General features: G+C 46.2%; 1 protein-coding gene across 4 annotated transcripts; it reads right to left on the reverse strand.

The window, feature by feature from the left end:
* Positions 1-417: 417 nt before the first annotated feature.
* LOC135240136 (3-hydroxy-3-methylglutaryl-coenzyme A reductase-like) lies at positions 418-9,963 on the reverse strand. Of its 4 annotated transcripts, none has more exons than XM_064309436.1 (20): positions 9,809-9,963; positions 8,068-8,256; positions 7,749-7,860; positions 7,535-7,622; positions 7,289-7,373; positions 7,077-7,182; positions 6,728-6,834; positions 6,501-6,620; positions 5,925-6,085; positions 5,105-5,346; positions 4,681-4,841; positions 4,371-4,565; positions 3,921-4,079; positions 3,410-3,567; positions 3,095-3,200; positions 2,724-2,894; positions 2,470-2,610; positions 2,180-2,338; positions 1,875-2,029; positions 418-1,605 (listed from the first exon to the last, which is right to left on the reverse strand). In XM_064309436.1, exons 2-20 carry the CDS (start codon positions 8,230-8,232, stop codon positions 1,584-1,586), a joined length of 2,613 nt encoding a protein of 870 aa, XP_064165506.1. In that variant the 5' UTR covers positions 8,233-8,256; positions 9,809-9,963; the 3' UTR covers positions 418-1,583. The 4 variants fall into 4 exon arrangements, with proteins under 4 accessions (XP_064165506.1, XP_064165507.1, XP_064165509.1 ...); XM_064309437.1 differs by lacking the exon at positions 9,809-9,963 and adding an exon at positions 9,194-9,330; XM_064309439.1 differs by lacking the exon at positions 9,809-9,963 and adding an exon at positions 8,515-8,528.
* Between the last annotated feature and the right edge of the window lie 9,699 nt (positions 9,964-19,662).

Consider the following 19,662-nt stretch of genomic DNA (forward strand, 5'->3'; position numbering starts at 1 on the left):
TGCATCTTAACCAGCTTCTCTGCACTTTTACTGTTTATAGAAGTGCATGTATAAAATTATGTTTTAGATTTGCTCTATAAAGTGCAATAGTACATAGAAATATGCTGTACTTTTATAGTGTACTGTCATCGAGAGATATAGTGTATTAAGAAAATTTCAATTCTGCAGTTGTACAGTGCTGATCTCTACTGAACACTGATTGTAATGTGATGCTGTGCCCAGGCATAGTCCACAACCATGTCATCGCACTTGTGCATTTCAGAAATAACAACTACTAGGTCGGTTTTATTATTATTGTACTTTGTCACAAAAATACAAACGAATTAAAAAATTAATCTGACAAGACCTTATTTTGGGCAATTCAATCAAACTGCAAAACAATTCGGCTTTAAATTTCATGAAACAGACCACAATAAGAAATGTCATCTTTTTATTTCAAACAACTGAAGACGTACAAAAGACATAGTTGTTGACGGTAAATGATAGTCTTGCTTTGCAGCTGGATTAAATGTACTTTCCAGTCTCAGCACATATCTTGTGATGACAGCTGTCATATCTTGAATTTAAATACGCACACACGCACGCAGTTATCTCCACTGAACTGAAGATCACATTCAGGACAGCCTGACTAGCTGCTGAATACAAAATAGCATGCAGACACTTGAAAGTAAGCAATTTATAGACAGCAAAAAACCGTCTTACAATTGTGCAGAATACCTGAATTAGTAGTGCTTAATCTCTCCTTTTTCAAAATGTACAACATGACTGTCCAGCAGTTTTTTAATCTGTTCACAGGAACCACACATTCAAGTAAAATAACTACAATTATAGTTCAAGGAATCACTTCATATTTACTACTGTAGTGCAAAGTAAAACCATACGCTGTATTTGGTACGTGCTAAAAACCATATTCTTCATGACCATGTTAACTGACCCTTGACTAAAAAGCCAAATCCACTAAAAAGATAAATAGTAATGGACACATTCTATTAAATCCATATTCATGTTCTTTCATACCAGAATACATTATATTCTCTTATAATACTATAGCACCATAACTTATTTAAATTAACAATTTCCAGCAGAGAGAGCCTGCTCCAAGTAAGCTGAGCAGAACTGCAGAATATTACGATTTAAGTCATAAAATTGACTTGGGCGGTCCTATTTCAATTTAGGACTTAAAGTACATGACACGTTTGTCAGTTGTACGTGGCTTCACTCAAAAACAAACAAGCATTCACACCCATGGCCTTTGGACCCTGTTGACATAGTGCAGACTGTCAAACCACCAACTGGAGAAGGGATCGATTCCTGTGGCATGAGTTTCAGCCGTGTTTACAGATTACAGTTTACACTGCCTTCCAATCGGTCAAAATCGCCATGAAGTGATCCAGCTTTTATCTGTAGTTTAAACTTGCTGTCCAGGCAGGGAGTTTCCCTCTTGGTGGTGTATACTGGAATGTCACGTAGAGGTTAGACTTCAGCAGGCTTGGCATTGTGGGATTGTTCTACCCCCGTCTGAAGGATCCTAACTAGTGTACATTCCGTGTTCGGGCTGCTTTGTTGGTACATGCGCCTGGAGTTTATTGCAAGCTTTCTGTAGACCTGTTTAAACAGAAAAAATCCATAGTGCACACTTAATTCCCTGGAGAGCAACCTGACATATTATTGGTTACTTGTTTAGGAATATACTACCATGCTACAATCTCGCACAGCATTATGAACTCGCTTACAGACGATCTAAAAATAGAGAGCAGGCATTTAACTCTGACGTGGTGGGGATAGCCTTCTAAGCTTAATCTCTGATTATCAGGCCTTAGTGAGTTACTCCTGAGTAATGGGATGAGTGACCCAGCGCACCGCGGGGCCCATACCTGTTGTGTATCATGTGACTTCGGACCAGGTGACCGGCGGCGAGGGCGGCCATGAGGGACAGCTCCCCGGCCAGGACGGCGGCACACACCACGCGGGCCAGCTGCCGGGCGTTCTCCCCGGGCCAGCCGCGGCTCGACCCCTGCACGCCCAGCATCTGAAACGCAGCGTTCCACAGGTTTGGGCTGGGTGGAATCGCCAGCCCCAGCCCCCAGCCCCCAGCCCCTCAGCCCCCCAGCCCCCAGCCCCTCAGCCTCAGCCCCCGGCCCCCGGCCCCCAGGACAGAAGGCTGTCGGTGCTCCTTTACCTGCAGACAGGACTGCTGGGGGCCCAGGCCGGTGCCCCCCCCGACGGTGCCCAGCTCTATGGAGGGCATGGTGCAGCTGATGTACAGGTCGTCCCCGGCGGGGCCCGCGGCCTCCATCAGCGTGATGCAGTTTGAGCTGCCCACCGTCTGCGCTGGGTCCTGCCACAAGCCAAAAAATAACACCCATTATCCTGAGACGCCCATCCAAGCACCTCAGTGCACTTTAAGGAGAACTCCCAAGTTTTTTATGCACTTGCTTAAAACGGGGGACGGAAAACGGGTTTTATCACCTGCCCGCAGGCGATGTAAATGGCGGTCACGATGTTGGCCGCGTGCGCGTTGAAGCCCCCGATGCTGGCCGCCATTGCGGAGCCCACCAGGTTCTTGTTAATGTTCAGGCTGACGAGGGCTTCTGTGGTGGTCTTCAGAACCTGGAGGAAGAAAAACAAGCTTTCAGAGGAGGTGTGCTTCAGCTCAAGGAGAGCAGGTCCCACGCAGGGGCGGCGCGCCGGCAGACAGAACGCGGAGGGGGCGCTCTGGTTACCTCCCGGACCACTCTGCCTGGGATGGTGGCCTCGCACACCGCAGACTTTCCCCGGCCCTCGATCCAGTTAATGGCGGCTGGCTTCTTGTCGGTGCAGAAGTTCCCGCTCACGGCCAGGACGCGCAGCTCGGGAAACTCCTTCTGGAGCCTGGAGAGTGCCTGTTCAGTGCCCTGTGTCACACACACACACAATACTGTGTTTACTACTGTGTCTGCAACATTCAAGTGTAAATGAGGTTTTACAATGAGATTATCCACATCCCCACCAGCACAGATTAGTCAGTTCAGTGTTGTACACCGACATACTGCACAACCAGTTACGAGTTAATTTATAACCAGCCCACTCCCGAAAAGCAGAACCCAGCACTGACCTTGGAGATCATGTTCATGCCCATGGCGTCCCCAGTGGTGGAATGAAAGCGGATGTACAGGTTCCGCCCGGCCAGGGTGACCATCAGCCTCTCCAGCCGTGCAAACCTGTGGAAGCAGAAGCAGCCAGTTCCTCCTCACAGCATGTCCTCACAATGCACCCTCACAGCACGTCCTCACAATGCACCCTCACAGCACGTCCTCACAGCACGTCCCCACAAACCATCCTCACAGCACGTCCTCACAATGCACCCTCACAGCATGTCCTCACAATGCATGTCCTCACAGCGGCCCGTCTGACACAGGGGAAGCCCTACCTGCTGGTGTGGTCGAAGGCCTCCTTGATGTGCGCAAATCCTTCTGCGTTCTCCAGCCAGGCCTTGACCTCGGCAGCCTGACAAGCAGAAGGCAGCTGCACCACCGGCCCGCGGGTCATCCCGTCCGCTAGGATCCGGCTGCTGACGCCCCCGCTCAGCTGAGGGGAGACGCACATAAGCATTTACCTGATGGCTATTTACACAGCCTTCTGAAGGCTAACACCACATTCGTCTGTTGCGTTAGCTACTGCCTGTAGTGGAGTCCGACAATCATTTTCCAGTTTTTTTTAGACAAGCGCAATTGTATTTTTTTTCTTTTTTAAAAATCTCTTCTGGGAAGTGCTGCTGAGTGACAAACTGACTGTAAATGGTGCTGTACAAAAATACCGATCGATTGATGGTACATAAAACACTAATTGACTGATGGTATAAAATGCATCCATTATTATAATGTGGATTATGCTAACAGAGAAGTGCGTCCCTAATTAGTCGGGCTCAGGCCTTCACTCACAGCGATGGCTCTGCACCCTCGGTTGGTGCTAGCCACCAAGCAGCCCTCGGTCGTTGCCATGGGGACCTGAAACTGCTTCCCATCCAAGAGCAGCGGCCCGGCCACTCCCACCGGCACGGGGACGTAGCCAATCACGTTCTCGCAGCACGTCCCCACCACCTGTCCCGGCAAGAGGTCAACAATGTCACTTCACCAAGAGAACCCAATCAACCCAACAGCTGAACCGTCCATTTACATTATATTTAACTGCACACTTGGACTAATGACAAGCTGAAGGGACTCAACGACATTCTTACACTGCAAGCTAAAGGTTTGCTCTGTATCCCCTAAATGTACTTTTTTTTGAGAAAACAAGAACACACCTCACAAGCCCATTTGGTTTGAAGGTGATGCATTCCACCAGACATGAAGGAATGCTAAGGTTGAGCCCTAATGGTCCCGTGACTGTACCTTGGAGTAGTCATAGTCCTTGTAGGGCAGGCCAGTGAGGGCAGAGGGACTGGGCAGCTGGGAGGAGATTATCTTCCGGCGAATGACCACTCCACGCTCGGGCGTCTCCATCAGGGACTCCAGCTTGCACCCAGGAATGTGCTTGGATTTCACCAGGGAGATCACCTCTGCGTCGCTTAGGCAACCGGCACCCATCTGGAACATGTCAAACGCGCCAATGACTTCCTGAACAACCCTCAAAGCATTTGCTGCATGTGACCAAGAGCAGCCGTTACACAGAGAGCAACGGGAGCCTGGGGGCCAAACATACCTCGGGGTTCCTCAGTACGGACACACACTCATCGACAGGGCGGGGCTTTGGAGCCACTTCTGGCGCCGCGTCCACACAGCACTCCGACACTGTGGCCATTCTTCCCAAAAGTAAGGGGCTCTTTGGCTCCCCTGCGGCAGGCAGAGGGCAGACCCCCTCAGCTGCAATGACAGGAAAAGACATGGCTATAACACAGATTGTAGCAACACAAGTTGTATACAATACAGTTAGCCTGTACACAGCATGAGAAAGAAACAGCTACTCTTTTAGTTTTAGTATTTAGTATTTAGTATAGAAACTATTAGTATTCATTTTGTTTCTTTGTTGTACTAGTTCCGCAACCGATTTTATTTCTTATGCTAATTGCATTACTTAAATTGAAAAATGACATTTTTATTGTATAAGAGACCTTTGCTAAACCCACCCTTGTGCTCCTTGGCGAGGTGGCTGGGCTGCTGGGCGTTACCCTGCTGGGAGCAGGGCAGAGCCGGCTCCGCCCTGCAGCACTCATCCCCGCCCCTCCTTGGGGCCGGCGGGGGTCCGGTCATGGGGTTGCTTAGGGACAGCGTAGACTCCGCCTCCACCTGCTCGAAGAAGATGTACTTTATGGCCAGGAGGAGAGCCAGCCCCAGAGTGATGACCTGCTCGATGTCCATGCTCACCGCCCTGTGTGGAGAAGACACCCGGTTCCAGTACCCCGCCACATATCCAGGGAAATTACAGGCATTCCATAGTACATTCAACATAGCCGACAGCCATAGGCTGTTCATCAAGTGGCTGAAGACACACAAACCGTGAAGAAAACAGGAAAAAAAAGATAGTAAGAGGGTGGAGGATAAGAAGTTCCTATCCTATCCCCCCAATGTCTGATCCCCCCCCCCCCCCCTTCCCTGTGAAGTGTATTCATTTAAGGTAATCGTTTGGCCCTTTGTTTCCTTAGGAACAGGGTATAAGTATTCACTGTCTCTGTCATTGGTTGGCTCTTTGTTTATCTGTACTTGGGTAACAGACCCACTAGTTCCTTTGCTACATTAAACTACCTATTTTTAAACGAAGACGTGCCTGCATTTATTTTTCAACTTACAAAAGTACGGCAGAATAAACTGAACTCGTAAAAATTCCACACTGGTATCGATATTTTATGTGAGGACTCCATTCTCAAAAATGAAACGTCAGAATCAGCAGTATCGGTCCACCCATCCCTAGCCTAATAGACAGACTGGATGTTTCTCTGTCGCGGGTACCTGAATAGATGGAGCTGCCACAGGGGCCTCTCTGGGTCGATCCTCTTGGGCACGTTGTCCTTCAGGCTCAGAGCCACACAGGGCCCCTCGATCGTGTGGTTCTGGGAGGACGGTTCTGTCATCCAGCGACTGTGAGCGTGGACCAGGACCAGGCCTAGGGACTGGAAGGCGGAATGAAACTCACAACCCAATCTTCAAATTCTACCTCCATAGTCACCTCTTCCGAACACAGCAAGGTTCTTGTAACAGCAAAGCCTTCTCTAGGTTAAATAAGCCCACTTTCATCATCTTCAGAGCATAGCATCGTTTGAAAGATCCCCATAAAAAGTAAGATGGATTTACCTCCAAAGCTGTCCTGCCATAGACCAGAATCACTGAGACTCAGGGAGCTACATCTACCCCTATGTCTATAATTTCTTCCTAAGAATAACTACATATATTCTGTATGGATTTATTGTACTTTGTTGTACTGCTGAATGTGACAATTGTATTCTCAGTATGTAAAGACACAAATAACCCCACTCTTCACCAGACAGTGCCCTACCAGAAGTCTGAAGCAGCGTTTGAGACCCTCACCATGATCATCTTCACTCTCTGGGTGACAGGGTTGGGCTTGTTGTCCTCCTCCTCTTCCATCACACGGGCGAAGTGGCTGAGCTTCCAGATGGGGTGCCCCTCACGGCTCTCCCGGGACAGCTGCACGGGGGGGGGGGGACCCAAAAGGAAGAGTAAAAAAACTAACCTGCAGAAAACATGGCCGCTAACTACCCCCCTTCCCCAAGAGTCTACCAGAGCAAGCCCACCTCCAGCACCAGCGAGACACAGGCAGGGAAGAAGGTCAGGAACACAAAGTAGTTGGCCAGGACGGACATGCAGCCAAAGCAGCACATGATCTCCAGCTGCCGTACACCTGGGACAACACGGGGAAGGGAAAACAGGAAGTGAGGTGCAGCGTGCACACAAAAAGGAAACACTTTGTAACATAAGATTTGAGCATAAATGAAACCATCTGTGGCTACAATAACCTAAACAATGAACTAGATTACTAATCCCACAAGTAGGGTTTCACTGGGATTTCAACCAACTCTTAATCAAGGCTTCCGAATGTGCGCATTTTTCTTAAAGCTTCCACAAATCAGACATAAAACTCACCAGACATGGTGCCCACCCCAATCACCAGACACTCCACCAGGGCATCCAGAGTGAACGTAGGACCCAGGATGGCCATTCCATGGGCAATGTTGTCCCGCACTTCATCCTAGGAGACAATGCATTTATTCTCACACAACACGAGAAACAACATCTCACCGATTAGGCATTTTCAATTCCAAAGGAGACAGAATGGCTGGATTTTTTGAGGGTACCTGAGAGTTGGAGCTTAGGGCAAACTTGGCCAGGGCGCATGCTTTGGAGAGGTCAATCAGTAGCAGGAAGAAAGGCAATGCTTCGCTGAAAAAAATAATGGACAGCTTTATATTCTGTACAAAAGGCATGTGCCAACGTGAATGGGCCAGTTCTGTGAGTTCACTGTGACATGGAACACACTTCGTTGCTATCTAATTACAGGATACTGAAAAATACTAGATAGAATAGCCCAGAAATGTACTTACTTAAGGCCTGTGAGCTCTTTGTCCAAGAAATGAATAACGACAGTGCTAAACACGAAACTGGAAAATATTGTGAAAAGACCAGCAATCCCTGATGAAAAAACAAAGCGCATTAATATTACATGATAAACCACCGTTATATATGCATGCTTCTATGCATGGAGGCACAGAAATTGAATGAGTAGCCTACATTAAATAATTATACTAAAATGCTTACCCAATATATATTTCGAACCAAGCTGTCGCAGATTTTGGAATTGAAAATAAATATACAGAATGGCTATGCATCTTGTGATTGTTAAGATGATGATGTCACTGCTCAGGATTTTCTGTAACACACAAAGGCCTAATTTAAAACAAATCAGTTTAAGCATTTCAAAACTGAGACAGTGGTGTCTGCATCTCAGTTAAAGTCTTAAAGCTCCAAAATAATCTATGTGAAAACAGTTCAATAAAAATGACCGTTGGTCCTTTATGAATATGTCATTATAATTTATTTTTGTCCCCTTTAATCCTTCCTGAAGTGGCGTTCTTACCTCCTCTGTCTTGGGGCAGTCATAGTTCCAGCCACAGAGCTGGTCGCTGGCCGTGAACATGTTCATGGACATCAGACAGACGGTCACAGTCACGGTCCCCACGATCACCTCCCAGGGGTGGGAGGCCACGAACAGGCCGTGGATGCGGAACAGCAAGCCCAGCATGATGCGGCTATGTCACGGAGTCCCCTGGAACACCAGGAAAAGCAGCGCGACGGTCATTCGCTTTAATCAAGGCTTTGCACGGAGGAATAAAGGACCTATACATCAATGCACAACTTACAGAACAGAGAAGTAAAAACACCGATTGATCAAGAAATAGATTTATGCAGATATATGGTTTTATTTAAAGTAGATGACTGAAGTATTCTTTTCATCAAATTCAATGTACAATGCATCCAGAGCATGACGCCAACAAACAGTATAAGAGAACCGCAAGAGAAATACATTTTATACTTCGTATTATCCTCACAAGTTTAATGCATGCACCAGTAACTTAGCTGTGTATATTTTTTAACTGTTAAATAAATAAGCAAATAATCAACAATGTGTTGCTAGTAGTTTACCCTGAATTATGTTACTCTTTTCTAGTCTATAACATTACGCATAAACTATTTTGAATATTCTAGGCCAGGGCCGGTGTGGGTGCAGGCTTTTGTCTTGTGTTTAAACCAGGCAGTACCCTGATTCTACTAATTGAGGTCCTTGGCAAAGACTCTAGTGGTTGATTAGTAGAAGCATGTGTGTTACTGCTCGGTTGGAACAAAAGCCTGCACCTATACCAGCCCTTTGTGGATAAGATTGAGGACCCCTGTTCGAGGCTATAACCTTTATCTGCTTTCTACGCCCCTTGGCGGGGAATGTTTAAAACTCCAGTTCAGTCCTGCTCCAGCCACAGACATGAGCTTGCGTTAAATACATTTGAACCCTACGAGGGCTTGGTTTCTACCGTTAAAGATCAACTCCTGTATCCTTGTCACAGGATATGCAGACGCACCAATCTAGCTATCATGCAATCACGCTTCTTCGTGTTTGGAACAATGGTAACGCACGGCCAAACCTTTTACTTGCCTGGACCAAACCACACGTTACATATCCACAATGTTTGGGTAATCAAGAAAAGTACCTTGCAAGTTAATTTGTACTGCAGCCATCTGAGCCACAACCACATTACACACTAGCTGGCAAACCTGCCAGTCATTTCGCTGTTGACCGATCAATGGGTCATGCGCGTTATTTAGACTATGTAAACTTAACCACGAACTACCACAGGAAGTTGTTAAACTAGCTCAGATCTGGAAGTAGGAAAAAATGACTACAGCTAAGAAATGTAGAAATCCAGACTAGAACAACTCATGTTTTAGCTGGCTAGCTTGTTACTGTTAGCTAGCCATGGAGCCCTCCACTCACTAGTAGTAGGCTGTATTACTTAATTTAGCTGGCGTTAACTCTAGTTAGCTATCTGACTAAGTAGCTAACTAAAGATAATGCAAGGTTTTTGCTTCCAAATGATACGACACATTTACAAAGTTCGTTTTGATAGTGTCTCGTCAGTTAATGTGAGCCTGTCGTTACTATGATGTCCATAATTCAAGCATGGTTTGCATAGCGGGTAATTTGCTAGTTAATAACAAGGTCACGTCGTTAGCAAGCAAGACACTGGTATTTATGTAGTCTACTAAATAAATATTTCTTAAAGGTCTAAAGCTGAATAGACGGGTACATCATTATTTTTACATACCGTTCTTTTTAAAGTCGTTTCTCAAAATCCGACCCATCGAAGCTCTGATTCTTAGCTACTTATTAGCTCGCTATATAATCCGGATGAAAACATTGTAACGGTTCCGTCACAGATATGAAAGCCAATAGCATCTTGAGTCCGTTTTGACCTCAGTGGCAGTCTGAACGACGTGACGTTCGTAGAGGCGTGGTCATGAGGGAGACTAGGAGTAGTAACCTGTTTGTAAATTTGCCGGGCCAAACCCGAACGCGTTGCTGAGGTTAAGCGTCACGTGCTAACGGTATATTTTAATATTTCCTAAACTATTATTTTTGATGAAGCGCAGTAACTTATCAATGCATTCAAAACGGATTCTAGTAACAATTTAAATATTAATATAACAGCTCATGGATTTTCTGGTGTTGTCCACTGACAAAGCCATTCCTGAGAATTTCATGCGTATGTTGTTCAGTGTTCGATTTTTAATTCAGATATGCAAATAACACGTATGTGTGCGAGCGTGTGTGGCATAGGACTGGGGGGCTATAGCTTGCTCCTGTGTTTGTATTAGAACCTAGAACCAGAAGACACACATACTGTATGCAATGTAGAGTAGGCTACCGTACTTCTGGTTGGCATACTAGTATTTACGGTTTCCATTTGGTACAAGTCAGTCACAAGGCTTGCTCCCAAGACTTGGCCCTCAGATAGAGAACTTACTGAAAAAGTAACCAGGCATGCAGCTTGTATAAATTACTGACAACTTTGATAAATATACTCTCTCAAATTCCAAACTACCCACTCCATCGCAGTTAATTGGCAGATTACAAGAGCATACACCTTGCTGCTGGGTTGGTACATTCGGTTGGTATTGTAATTCCCAGGATAATTGACCTAATTGACTGAATAATAATTTCTGCTTCTATCAAGTCATATCAGTTCTGAGGTAAATAAAAAAACCAGAATCAATCTTGTCTGCTGGTTCACTAACTAAGTTCATTTTTAGATAACAATATGTTCAACATTTTGTAAAGAAAAGTGTTGTATCTGAAATATTTGTGTTGCCTGTTTCTCCACCTTTAGTCCAGTTGGACCATCCGAAATGGCATCGTAACTGTCTGCTTCCAAAACATCCTGCAGGCGCTCGCTTAAACCAATAAGCCTGGACAGAATGTCTATGACAATTCCCACCATTGCACTGAATGAACAGCCATTTGCTAAAATAGGGTCTCAAAATGTGAAAGTCAATGTCTGCAACAGCTGAAGGTTTTTAATCAGGCACTGCCACCTTGTGGCGTGTACTCTCACTAATCTTACACCTTAGCAGAATTGGATGTATCCATTCTAGTGAGCGAATACTCCAAAACTGAAGGGTAGAATATGTATGAAGTCCAATACTAGTGAACATCCTGAAATATGAATGGGCCTTAATTGTGTTGCTTATACCTTATGGTCAGACAAAGTTTATATGACTTGTGAAATTTTTAAGAGTTCAATTTATTCTTCCGTCCTTTTTTATGTAGAAAAATAAGTACGGATGAACAAACAAACAAATGAGGGAGAATGTCAGTACTTGACCTGTCCCGCAAAAAAAAAAACAAAGGGCCAAATAGTCATTGCCTCGCATGAACACACATCACAGGAGAAGGGGGGCAGGTAATTAGACGTGGGGGGAAAAGAAACAAGGTGTGGGATTGTGGAATTGGCCTGAGGTAGGGGTGGAAGACATCACACAAAAGCCGCGTTTCCACCAAAATTACCCGGAACTTTCAGTCCCAGGAACTACTTTACCAGGAACTAAAAGGTTCCTTCAGCCAATGGTTGTCTGCGTTTCCACCGGGGTCTAAAGTACCGCGAAGATTAGGCAAATTAGCCCACTGACGTTGTCGTCGGTCATATGATTTCTTCTGTAACCCCATACTACCACCGAAGTAGACTACATTATTTTCTAATAACCGGGACAGCCCGGAGGGGTTTATTCCACTTATATACAACGGGTTACCAACAATGACTATATATGGTTACTTTTGTATTTATTGATTTTCATATATCCTCTCAAACACATTCATTAACAGCAGAAAACATGCACACGTTGTAAACAATTTGCTGTTTTATTACTTTCTCGTCGTCAATTCCATATAGGCTAATCGCAAAATGACAAGAATAGAACGAAAACTCGGACTTGCGTGAAAATGTAAATTAGTAGTGGTACAGCCACCGTTTGCTTTCCTTCGAAGTTACTGCTAGCCAAGCAGCGAAGTGTGCCCTCCAGATGCGAACCATGCACCATAAATGAGTCCATAGTCTTCCTGGTCTTTTCGTGGAATTGAAAAATGGCAGTAAAATTGAGTAAAATTACGGCAGTCTGAAAAAGCTAAAGCGAAGATTACTAGAATTAACCTATTTTACCCGGATAAAAAGTGCGGAAGGTGATTTCCAGTTTGCTTGTACTGTATCACCAATGTTAATTATGCAGAACTACCGCATACCTCACATAACTGTATCAAACGTTTTGAGTCAATTACAACGGGCTAACAAAGAAAATCCGGAAGAAAATATTCAGCAACCGAATTAATCCGTTTGAATGTTTTGGTAGCCTACATAATATGCTGTCCCAGCACGAATGCTTAGCATTTTATAAAACGAATACTAAAGCAAGAAAAGAACAGAAGAGCACACGTTATAATTCCAAGACGTTGACAGGTTATAACAGGTTAGTTGGTAAACAAGGTTATCAGCAATTGACCCACTACAAGAGGAGACACCGCAGAGGGTAAACTGCACTTGGCGCCCATGTTTCCCAGCATGCCTAGTACAATGAAGCCATTGTACAATAATGCTGGTTCTTGGGAGAACTTTCTATTGTCGATTTATTTTTGTTTAACTCATAAAAACGTTTACCTTCATGATGATTTTGCAAAGTTTTCATTCATTCCCCCAAATGAATTGTTTAGCTAATGTAGAATTTGCTTCAAAATAAAGAGATTTTTTTGCAGCTCAACATCACCATCTCTTTAATTAACTGTGCTGAATGCCATCTGAAATAAAGTATTTAGGAAATTGGTGCTTGATATTGAAACGCCCGAAGCATAGGCTCTGCTTCTCGGGGCCGCTGTCTGTGAACACTCTAGCAGTGGTTTGATGGTCCTAGGCCCTATTGTCTGGGAGCTATTGAACATTGAAAGCGTTAGCCGGCTGCATTTTTTTCCGGTCGGCGGCTTAAAGTCAGGTTGGAAATATTCGTGTAAAATCGCTCGGGATCGTAGCGCCCGAAGCATAGGCTCTGCTTCTCGGGGCCGCTGTCTGTGAACATCTAGCAGTGGTTTGATGGTCCTAGGCCCTATTGTCTGGGAGCTATTGAACATTGAAAGCGTTAGCCGGCTGCATTTTTTTCCGGTCGGCGGCTTAAAGTCAGGGTTGGAATTCGTGTAAAATCGCGCGGGGTGGTAGCGCCCGAACATAGGCTCTGCTTCTCGGGGCCGCTGTCTGTGAACACTCTAGCAGTGGTTTGATGGTCCTAGGCCCTATTGTCTGGGAGCTATTGAACTTTGAAAGCGTTAGCCGGCTGCATTTTTTTCCGATCGGCGGCTTAAAGTCAGGTTTGGAAATATTCGTGTAAAATCGCGCGGGGTGGTAGCGCCCGAAGCAGAGGCTCTGCTTATCGGGGCGCTGTCTGTGAACACTCTAGCAGTGGTTTGATGGTCCTAGGCCCTATTGTCTGGGAGCTATTGAACTTTGAAAGCGTTAGCCGGCTGCATTTTTTTCCGGTCGGCGGCTTAAAGTCAGGGTTGGAAATATTCGTGTAAAATCGCGCGGGGTGGTAGCGCCCGAAGCATAGGCTCTGCTTATCGGGGCCGCTGTCTGTGAACACTCTAGCAGTGGTTTGATGGTCCTAGGCCCTATTGTCTGGGAGCTATTGAACATTGAAAGCGTTAGCCGGCTGCATTTTTTTCCTGTCGGCGGCTTAAAGTCAGGGTTGGAAATATTCGTGTAAAATCGCGCGGGGTGGTAGCGCCCGAAACATAGGCTCTGCTTTCAGGGGCCGCTGTCTGTGAACACTCTAGCAGTGGGTTTGATGGTCCTAGGCCCTATTTCTGGGAGCTATTGAACATTGAAAGCGTTAGCCGGCTGCATTTTTTCCGATCTGCGGCTTAAAGTCAGGTTGGAAATATTCGTGTAAAATCGCGCGGGGTGGTAGCGCCCGAAACATAGGCTCTGCTTCTCGGGGCCGCTGTCTGTGAACACTCTAGCAGTGGTTTGATGGTCCTAGGCCCTATTGTCTGGGAGCTATTGAACTTTGAAAGCGTTAGCCGGCTGCATTTTTTTCCGATCGGCGGCTTAAAGTCAGGTTTGGAAATATTCGTGTAAAATCGCGCGGGGTGGTAGCGCCCGAAGCATAGGCTCTGCTTCTCGGAGCCGCTGTCTGTGAACACTCTAGCAGTGGTTTGATGGTCCTAGGCCCTATTGTCTGGGAGCTATTGAACTTTGAAAGCGTTAGCCGGCTGCATTTTTTTCCGATCGGCGGCTTAAAGTCAGGTTTGGAAATATTCGGTAAAATCGCGCGGGGTGGTAGCGCCCGAAACATTGGCTCTGCTTCTCGGGGCCGCTGTCTGTGAACACTCTAGCAGTGGTTTGATGGTCCTAGGCCCTATTGTCTGGGAGCTATTGAACATTGAAAGCGTTAGCCGGCTGCATTTTTTTCCGGTCGGCGGCTTAAAGTCAGGGTTGGAAATATTCGTGTAAAATCGTGCGGGGTGGTAGCGCCCGAAGCATAGGCTCTGCTTCTCGGGGCCGCTGTCTGTGAACACTCTAGCAGTGGTTTGATGGTCCTAGGCCCTATTGTCTGGGAGCTATTGAACATTGAAAGCGTTAGCCGGCTGCATTTTTTTCCGGTCGGCGGCTTAAAGTCAGGGTTGGAAATATTCGTGTAAAATCGCGCGGGGTGGTAGCGCCCAAAGCATAGGCTCTGCTTCTTGGGGCCGCTGTTTGTGAACACTCTAGCAGTGGTTTGATGGTCCTAGGCCCTATTGTCTGGGAGCTATTGAACATTGAAAGCGTTAGCCGGCTGAATTTTTTCCGGTCGGCGGCTTAAAGTCAGGGTTGGAAATATTCGTGTAAAATCGCGCGGGGTGGTAGCGCCCGAAGCATAGCTCTGCTTATCGGGGCCGCTGTCTGTGAACACTCTAGCAGTGGTTTGATGGTCCTAGGCCCTATTGTCTGGGAGCTATTGAACTTTGAAAGCGTTAGCCGGCTGCATTTTTTTCCGATCGGCGGCTTAAAGTCAGGGTTGGAAATATTCGTGTAATATCGCGCGGGGTGGTAGCGCCCGAAACATGGCTCTGCTTCTCGGGCCGCTGTCTCTGAACACTCTAGCAGTGGTTTGATGGTCCTAGGCCCTATTGTCTGGAGCTATTGAACATTGAAAGCGTTAGCCGGCTGCATTTTTTCCGGTCGCGGCTTAAAGTCAGGTTGGAAATATTCGTGTAAAATCGCGCGGGTGGTAGCGCCCGAAGCATAGGCTCTGCTTACGGGGCCGCTGTCTGTGAACACTCTAGCAGTGGTTTGATGGTCCTAGGCCCTATTGTCTGGAGCTATTGAACATTGAAAGCGTTAGCCGGCTGCATTTTTTCCGGTCGGCGGCTTAAAGTCAGGGTTGGAAATATTCGTGTAAAATCGCGCGGGTGGTAGGCCCGAAACATTGGCTCTGCTTCTCGGGGCGCTGTCTGTGAACACTCTAGCAGTGGTTTGATGGTCCTAGGCCCTATTGTCTGGGAGCTATTGAACATTGAAAGCGTTAGCCGGCTGCATTTTTTTCCGGTCGGCGGCTTAAAGTCAGGGTTGGAAATATTCGTGTAAATCGCGCGGGTGGTAGCGCCGAAACATAGCTCTGCTTCTCGGGGCGCTGTCTGTGAACACTCTAGCAGTGTTTGATGGTCTAGGCCCTATTATCTGGGAGCTATTGAACTTTGAAAGCGTTAGCCGGCTGCATTTTTTCCGTCGGCGGCTTAAGTCAGGTTTGGAAATATTCGTGTAAAATCGCGCGGGGTGGTAGCGCCCGAAACATGGCTCTGCTTCTCGGGGCCGCTGTCTGTGAACACTCTAGCAGTGGTTTGATGGTCCTAGGCCCTATTGTCTGGGAGCTATTGAACATTGAAAGCGTTAGCCGGCTGCATTTTTTTCCGGTCGGCGGCTTAAAGTCAGGGTTGGAATATTCGTGTAAAATCGCGCGGGGTGGTAGCGCCCGAAGCATAGGCTCTGCTTATCGGGGCCGCTGTCTGTGAACACTCTAGCAGTGGTTTGATGGTCCTAGGCCCTATTGTCTGGGAGCTATTGAACATTGAAAGCGTTAGCCGGCTGCATTTTTTTCCGGTCGGCGGCTTAAAGTCAGGGTTGGAAATATTCGTGTAAAATCGTGCGGCGTGGTAGCGCCCGAAGCATGGGCTCTGCTTCTCGGGCCGCTGTCTGTGAACACTCTAGCAGTGGTTTGATGGTCCTAGGCCCTATTGTCTGGGAGCTATTGAACTTTGAAAGCGTTAGCCGGCTGCATTTTTTTCCGGTCGGCGGCTTAAAGTCAGGGTTGGAAATATTCGTGTAAAATTGCGCGGGGTGGTAGCGCCCGAAGCATAGGCTCTGCTTCTCGGGGCCGCTGTCTGTGAACACTCTAGCAGTGGTTTGATGGTCCTAGGCCCTATTGTCTGGGAGCTATTGAACTTTGAAAGCGTTAGCCGGCTGCATTTTTTCCGGTCGGCGGCTTAAAGTCAGGGTTGGAAATATTCGTGTAAAATGCGCGGGGTGGAGCGCCCGAAGCATAGGCTCTGCTTACTCGGGCCGCTGTCTGTGAACACTCTAGCAGTGGTTTGATGGTCCTAGGCCTATGTCTGGAGCTATTGAACTTGAAAGCGTAGCGGCTGCATTTGTTCCGTCGGCGGCTAAAGTCAGGTTGAAATATCTGTAAAATCGCGCGGGTGGTAGGCCGAAACATTGCTCTGCTTCTCGGGGCCGCTGTCTGTGAACTCTAGCATGTTTGATGGTCCTAGCCTATTGTCTGGGAGCTATTGAACTTGAAAGCGTTAGCCGGTGCTTTTTTCCGGTCGGCGGCTTAAAGTCAGGGTTGGAAATATTCGTGTAAAATCGCGCGGGGTGGTAGCGCCCGAAGCATAGGCTCTGCTTATCGGGGCCGCTGTCTGTGAACACTCTAGCAGTGGTTTGATGATCCTAGCCCTATTGTTGGGAGCTATTGAACTTGAAAGCGTTAGCGCTGCATTTTTTTCCGTCGGCGGCTTAAGTCAGGGTTGGAAATATTCTGTAAATCGCGCGGGTGGTAGGCCCGAACATAGGCTCTGCTTCTCGGGCCGCTGTCTGTGAACACTCTAGCAGTGTTGATGTCCTAGGCCCTATTGTCTGGAGCTATTGAACATGAAAGCGTTAGCCGGCTGCATTTTTTCCGGTCGGCGGCTTAAAGTCAGGGTTGGAAATATTCGTGTAAAATCGCGGGGTGGTAGCGCCCGAACATAGGCTCTGCTTCTCGGGGCGCTGTCTGTGAACACTCTAGCAGTGTTGATGGTCCTAGGCCCTATTATCTGGGAGCTATTGAACTTGAAAGCGTTAGCCGGCTGCATTTTTTTCCGATCGGCGGCTTAAGTCAGTTGGAATATTCGTGTAAAATCGCGCGGGGTGGTAGCGCCCAAACATTGGCTCTGCTTTCGGGGCGCTGTCGTGAACACTCTAGCAGTGGTTTGATGGTCCTAGGCCTTTGTCTGGGAGCTATTGAACTTGAAAGCGTTAGCCGGCTGCATTTTTTCCGTGCGGCTTAAAGTCAGGTTGGAAATATTCGTGTAAAATCGCGCGGGGTGGTAGCGCCCGAAACATTGGCTCTGCTTCTCGGGGCTGCTGTCTGTGAACACTCTAGCAGTGGTTTGATGGTCCTAGGCCCTATTGTCTGGGAGCTATTGAACATTGAAAGCGTTAGCCGGCTGCATTTTTTTCCGGTCGGCGGCTTAAAGTCAGGGTTGGAAATATTCGTGTAAAATCGCCGGGTGTAGCGCCGAAGCATAGGCTCTGCTTATCGGGGCCGCTGTCTGTGAACACTCTAGCAGTGGTTTGATGGTCCTTGGCCCTATTGTCTGGGAGCTATTGAACTTTGAAAGCGTTAGCCGGCTGCATTTTTTTCCGGTCGGCGGCTTAAAGTCAGGGTTGGAAATATTCGTGTAAAAAAATCAGAGTAATAAATGATATTCAGTTATGCATCTGAATGGTGTATCAACTTATTCAGATTTATTCATTATGGTCTGCTTTTTTGCATCCTGTGGTATCATGCATAGATAAAAATGCATTTGTGCACGCACATATGCGGTGGTCATTTTCTTGGGAGAATGAAAATATTGGAGGTAATGTAGGTAATGTTTGAGGTAATTTTAAGTTTTTTACAAAACTTTAAATGCGACCAGAAACAATACAACCGGAAAAAAGCAAAACTTTTTTCAGAGTTTTCAGAGTTACTAGATGAATTATGTCCCATAACAACTGGATCTGTGCATCATTTTGTGTATGCTATATTCCAGCTAATATGGGACAAATAGGCGGCTTTCATCTACACATGATGTAATCTTCCACTAGTGGACAGCCTGACTCAGGACCAGTACAGCCTTTCAGTATAAAGACAAAAGACAATATATTTTCTGACTGAAGGTCTTTTTCAAGATGTGTGTGGTATTACTCATAGGGAGGCCAGAGGAGTTATAGTATAAGCCAGCAGGTGGCAGCAGAAATTACATTCACTACTATGTTTTCATCAGTATTACTGTTTATACAGATAGGCACTTTAAAGCACCAGACTTACAATTAACTAACAAATTTGAATTGTATGTAAAAATGAATAAATAAACTACTTTGTAGCAATACATGAAATCCTGATAGAACAGAAATGAGTCATATTTCATTATTTTTATATATACTTACATTAAATAATATTTCTTTATTGCATAAATCCATTTTGAATTTAGACTAAACTAAAAGTGTCAATGCCTACGTGCGTATTCCACAGGCACATCTGCACAGTACTGCCAATGCCCGAAGAAGGCATCTGTGGACTCTCAGTCCCAGTGTATCCTGTCAGTCACCCCCTCAGTCCATCAGCTGTGATTAAGTTCTATGGTTATCAGCCCATAGCGGAAGAGCCAAGAGTCCATTTCCTCTGGTTAAAGATCATTATTACTTGGCCTGAATGACTGAGCTGTTTTATTCATTCAATCTGTGATCAGCCGGGGCTAACAGCACGGGAAATCTGTTTCACATTTGAACTTACTGTAATACGTCTTGTCGTGTTATTACGTACTATAATACAACTTGAGTTGCCATAATTGCTTGTTTCCCTAAATCTGGAACAAGATTACGATTAATTGCAGCCTAATACATATCTCATCTTTGTAACCCTTTGTAATATGGTCAAAGAGGTATTAAGGACATGGCAATCACCATAGTGATGGTACATGTGCTATAATCAGTGAATCGATCAAATACAGCAGTCATCTGGGTTTAGAACATTTTGAAAGTATTGGAAATTACTGCACAAATAGAGCAAACGTATTGAATGTGAATTGTGGTATACTGATATTTAAGCCAATGCATGTTTTTCTTCAAAGAAAAATAGCAGAAATTCTCTGGTGATATGTAGAGGGCATGGACCCCGTAGCACCAGGCTTGTGCACTGGGTTCCTGTGGTGTGGCCGTGGCGTTTCTCAATGGAGGCACTTATGGCAACAGCAGGGGATACCAGGAAATCACAGTACAGAGCTTTTTTTAATTAACACCCACCCCCTGTTGTTTGTACCCAGATTTGAAATAGCCAATTGTTGGAATTGCCTCTTGTGCCACCA

Source organism: Anguilla rostrata, chromosome 14 (genome assembly GCF_018555375.3).
Source record: "Anguilla rostrata isolate EN2019 chromosome 14, ASM1855537v3, whole genome shotgun sequence".
In the NCBI taxonomy this organism is placed as follows: Eukaryota; Metazoa; Chordata; class Actinopteri; order Anguilliformes; family Anguillidae; genus Anguilla; species Anguilla rostrata.

Excerpts from the sequence above, each read along its gene's own strand:
- LOC135240136 (XM_064309436.1), bottom strand. The coding sequence starts at position 8,232 with ATGCTGGGCTTGCTGTTCCGCATCCACGGCCTGTTCGTGGCCTCCCAC. Across the intron at positions 5,347-5,924 it reads TGGCAGCTCCATCTATTCAG|GGCGGTGAGCATGGACATCG; the intron begins GTACCCGCGACA and ends TTCTCCACACAG. Across the intron at positions 3,201-3,409 it reads GCCTTCGACCACACCAGCAG|GTTTGCACGGCTGGAGAGGC; the intron begins GTAGGGCTTCCC and ends CTGCTTCCACAG.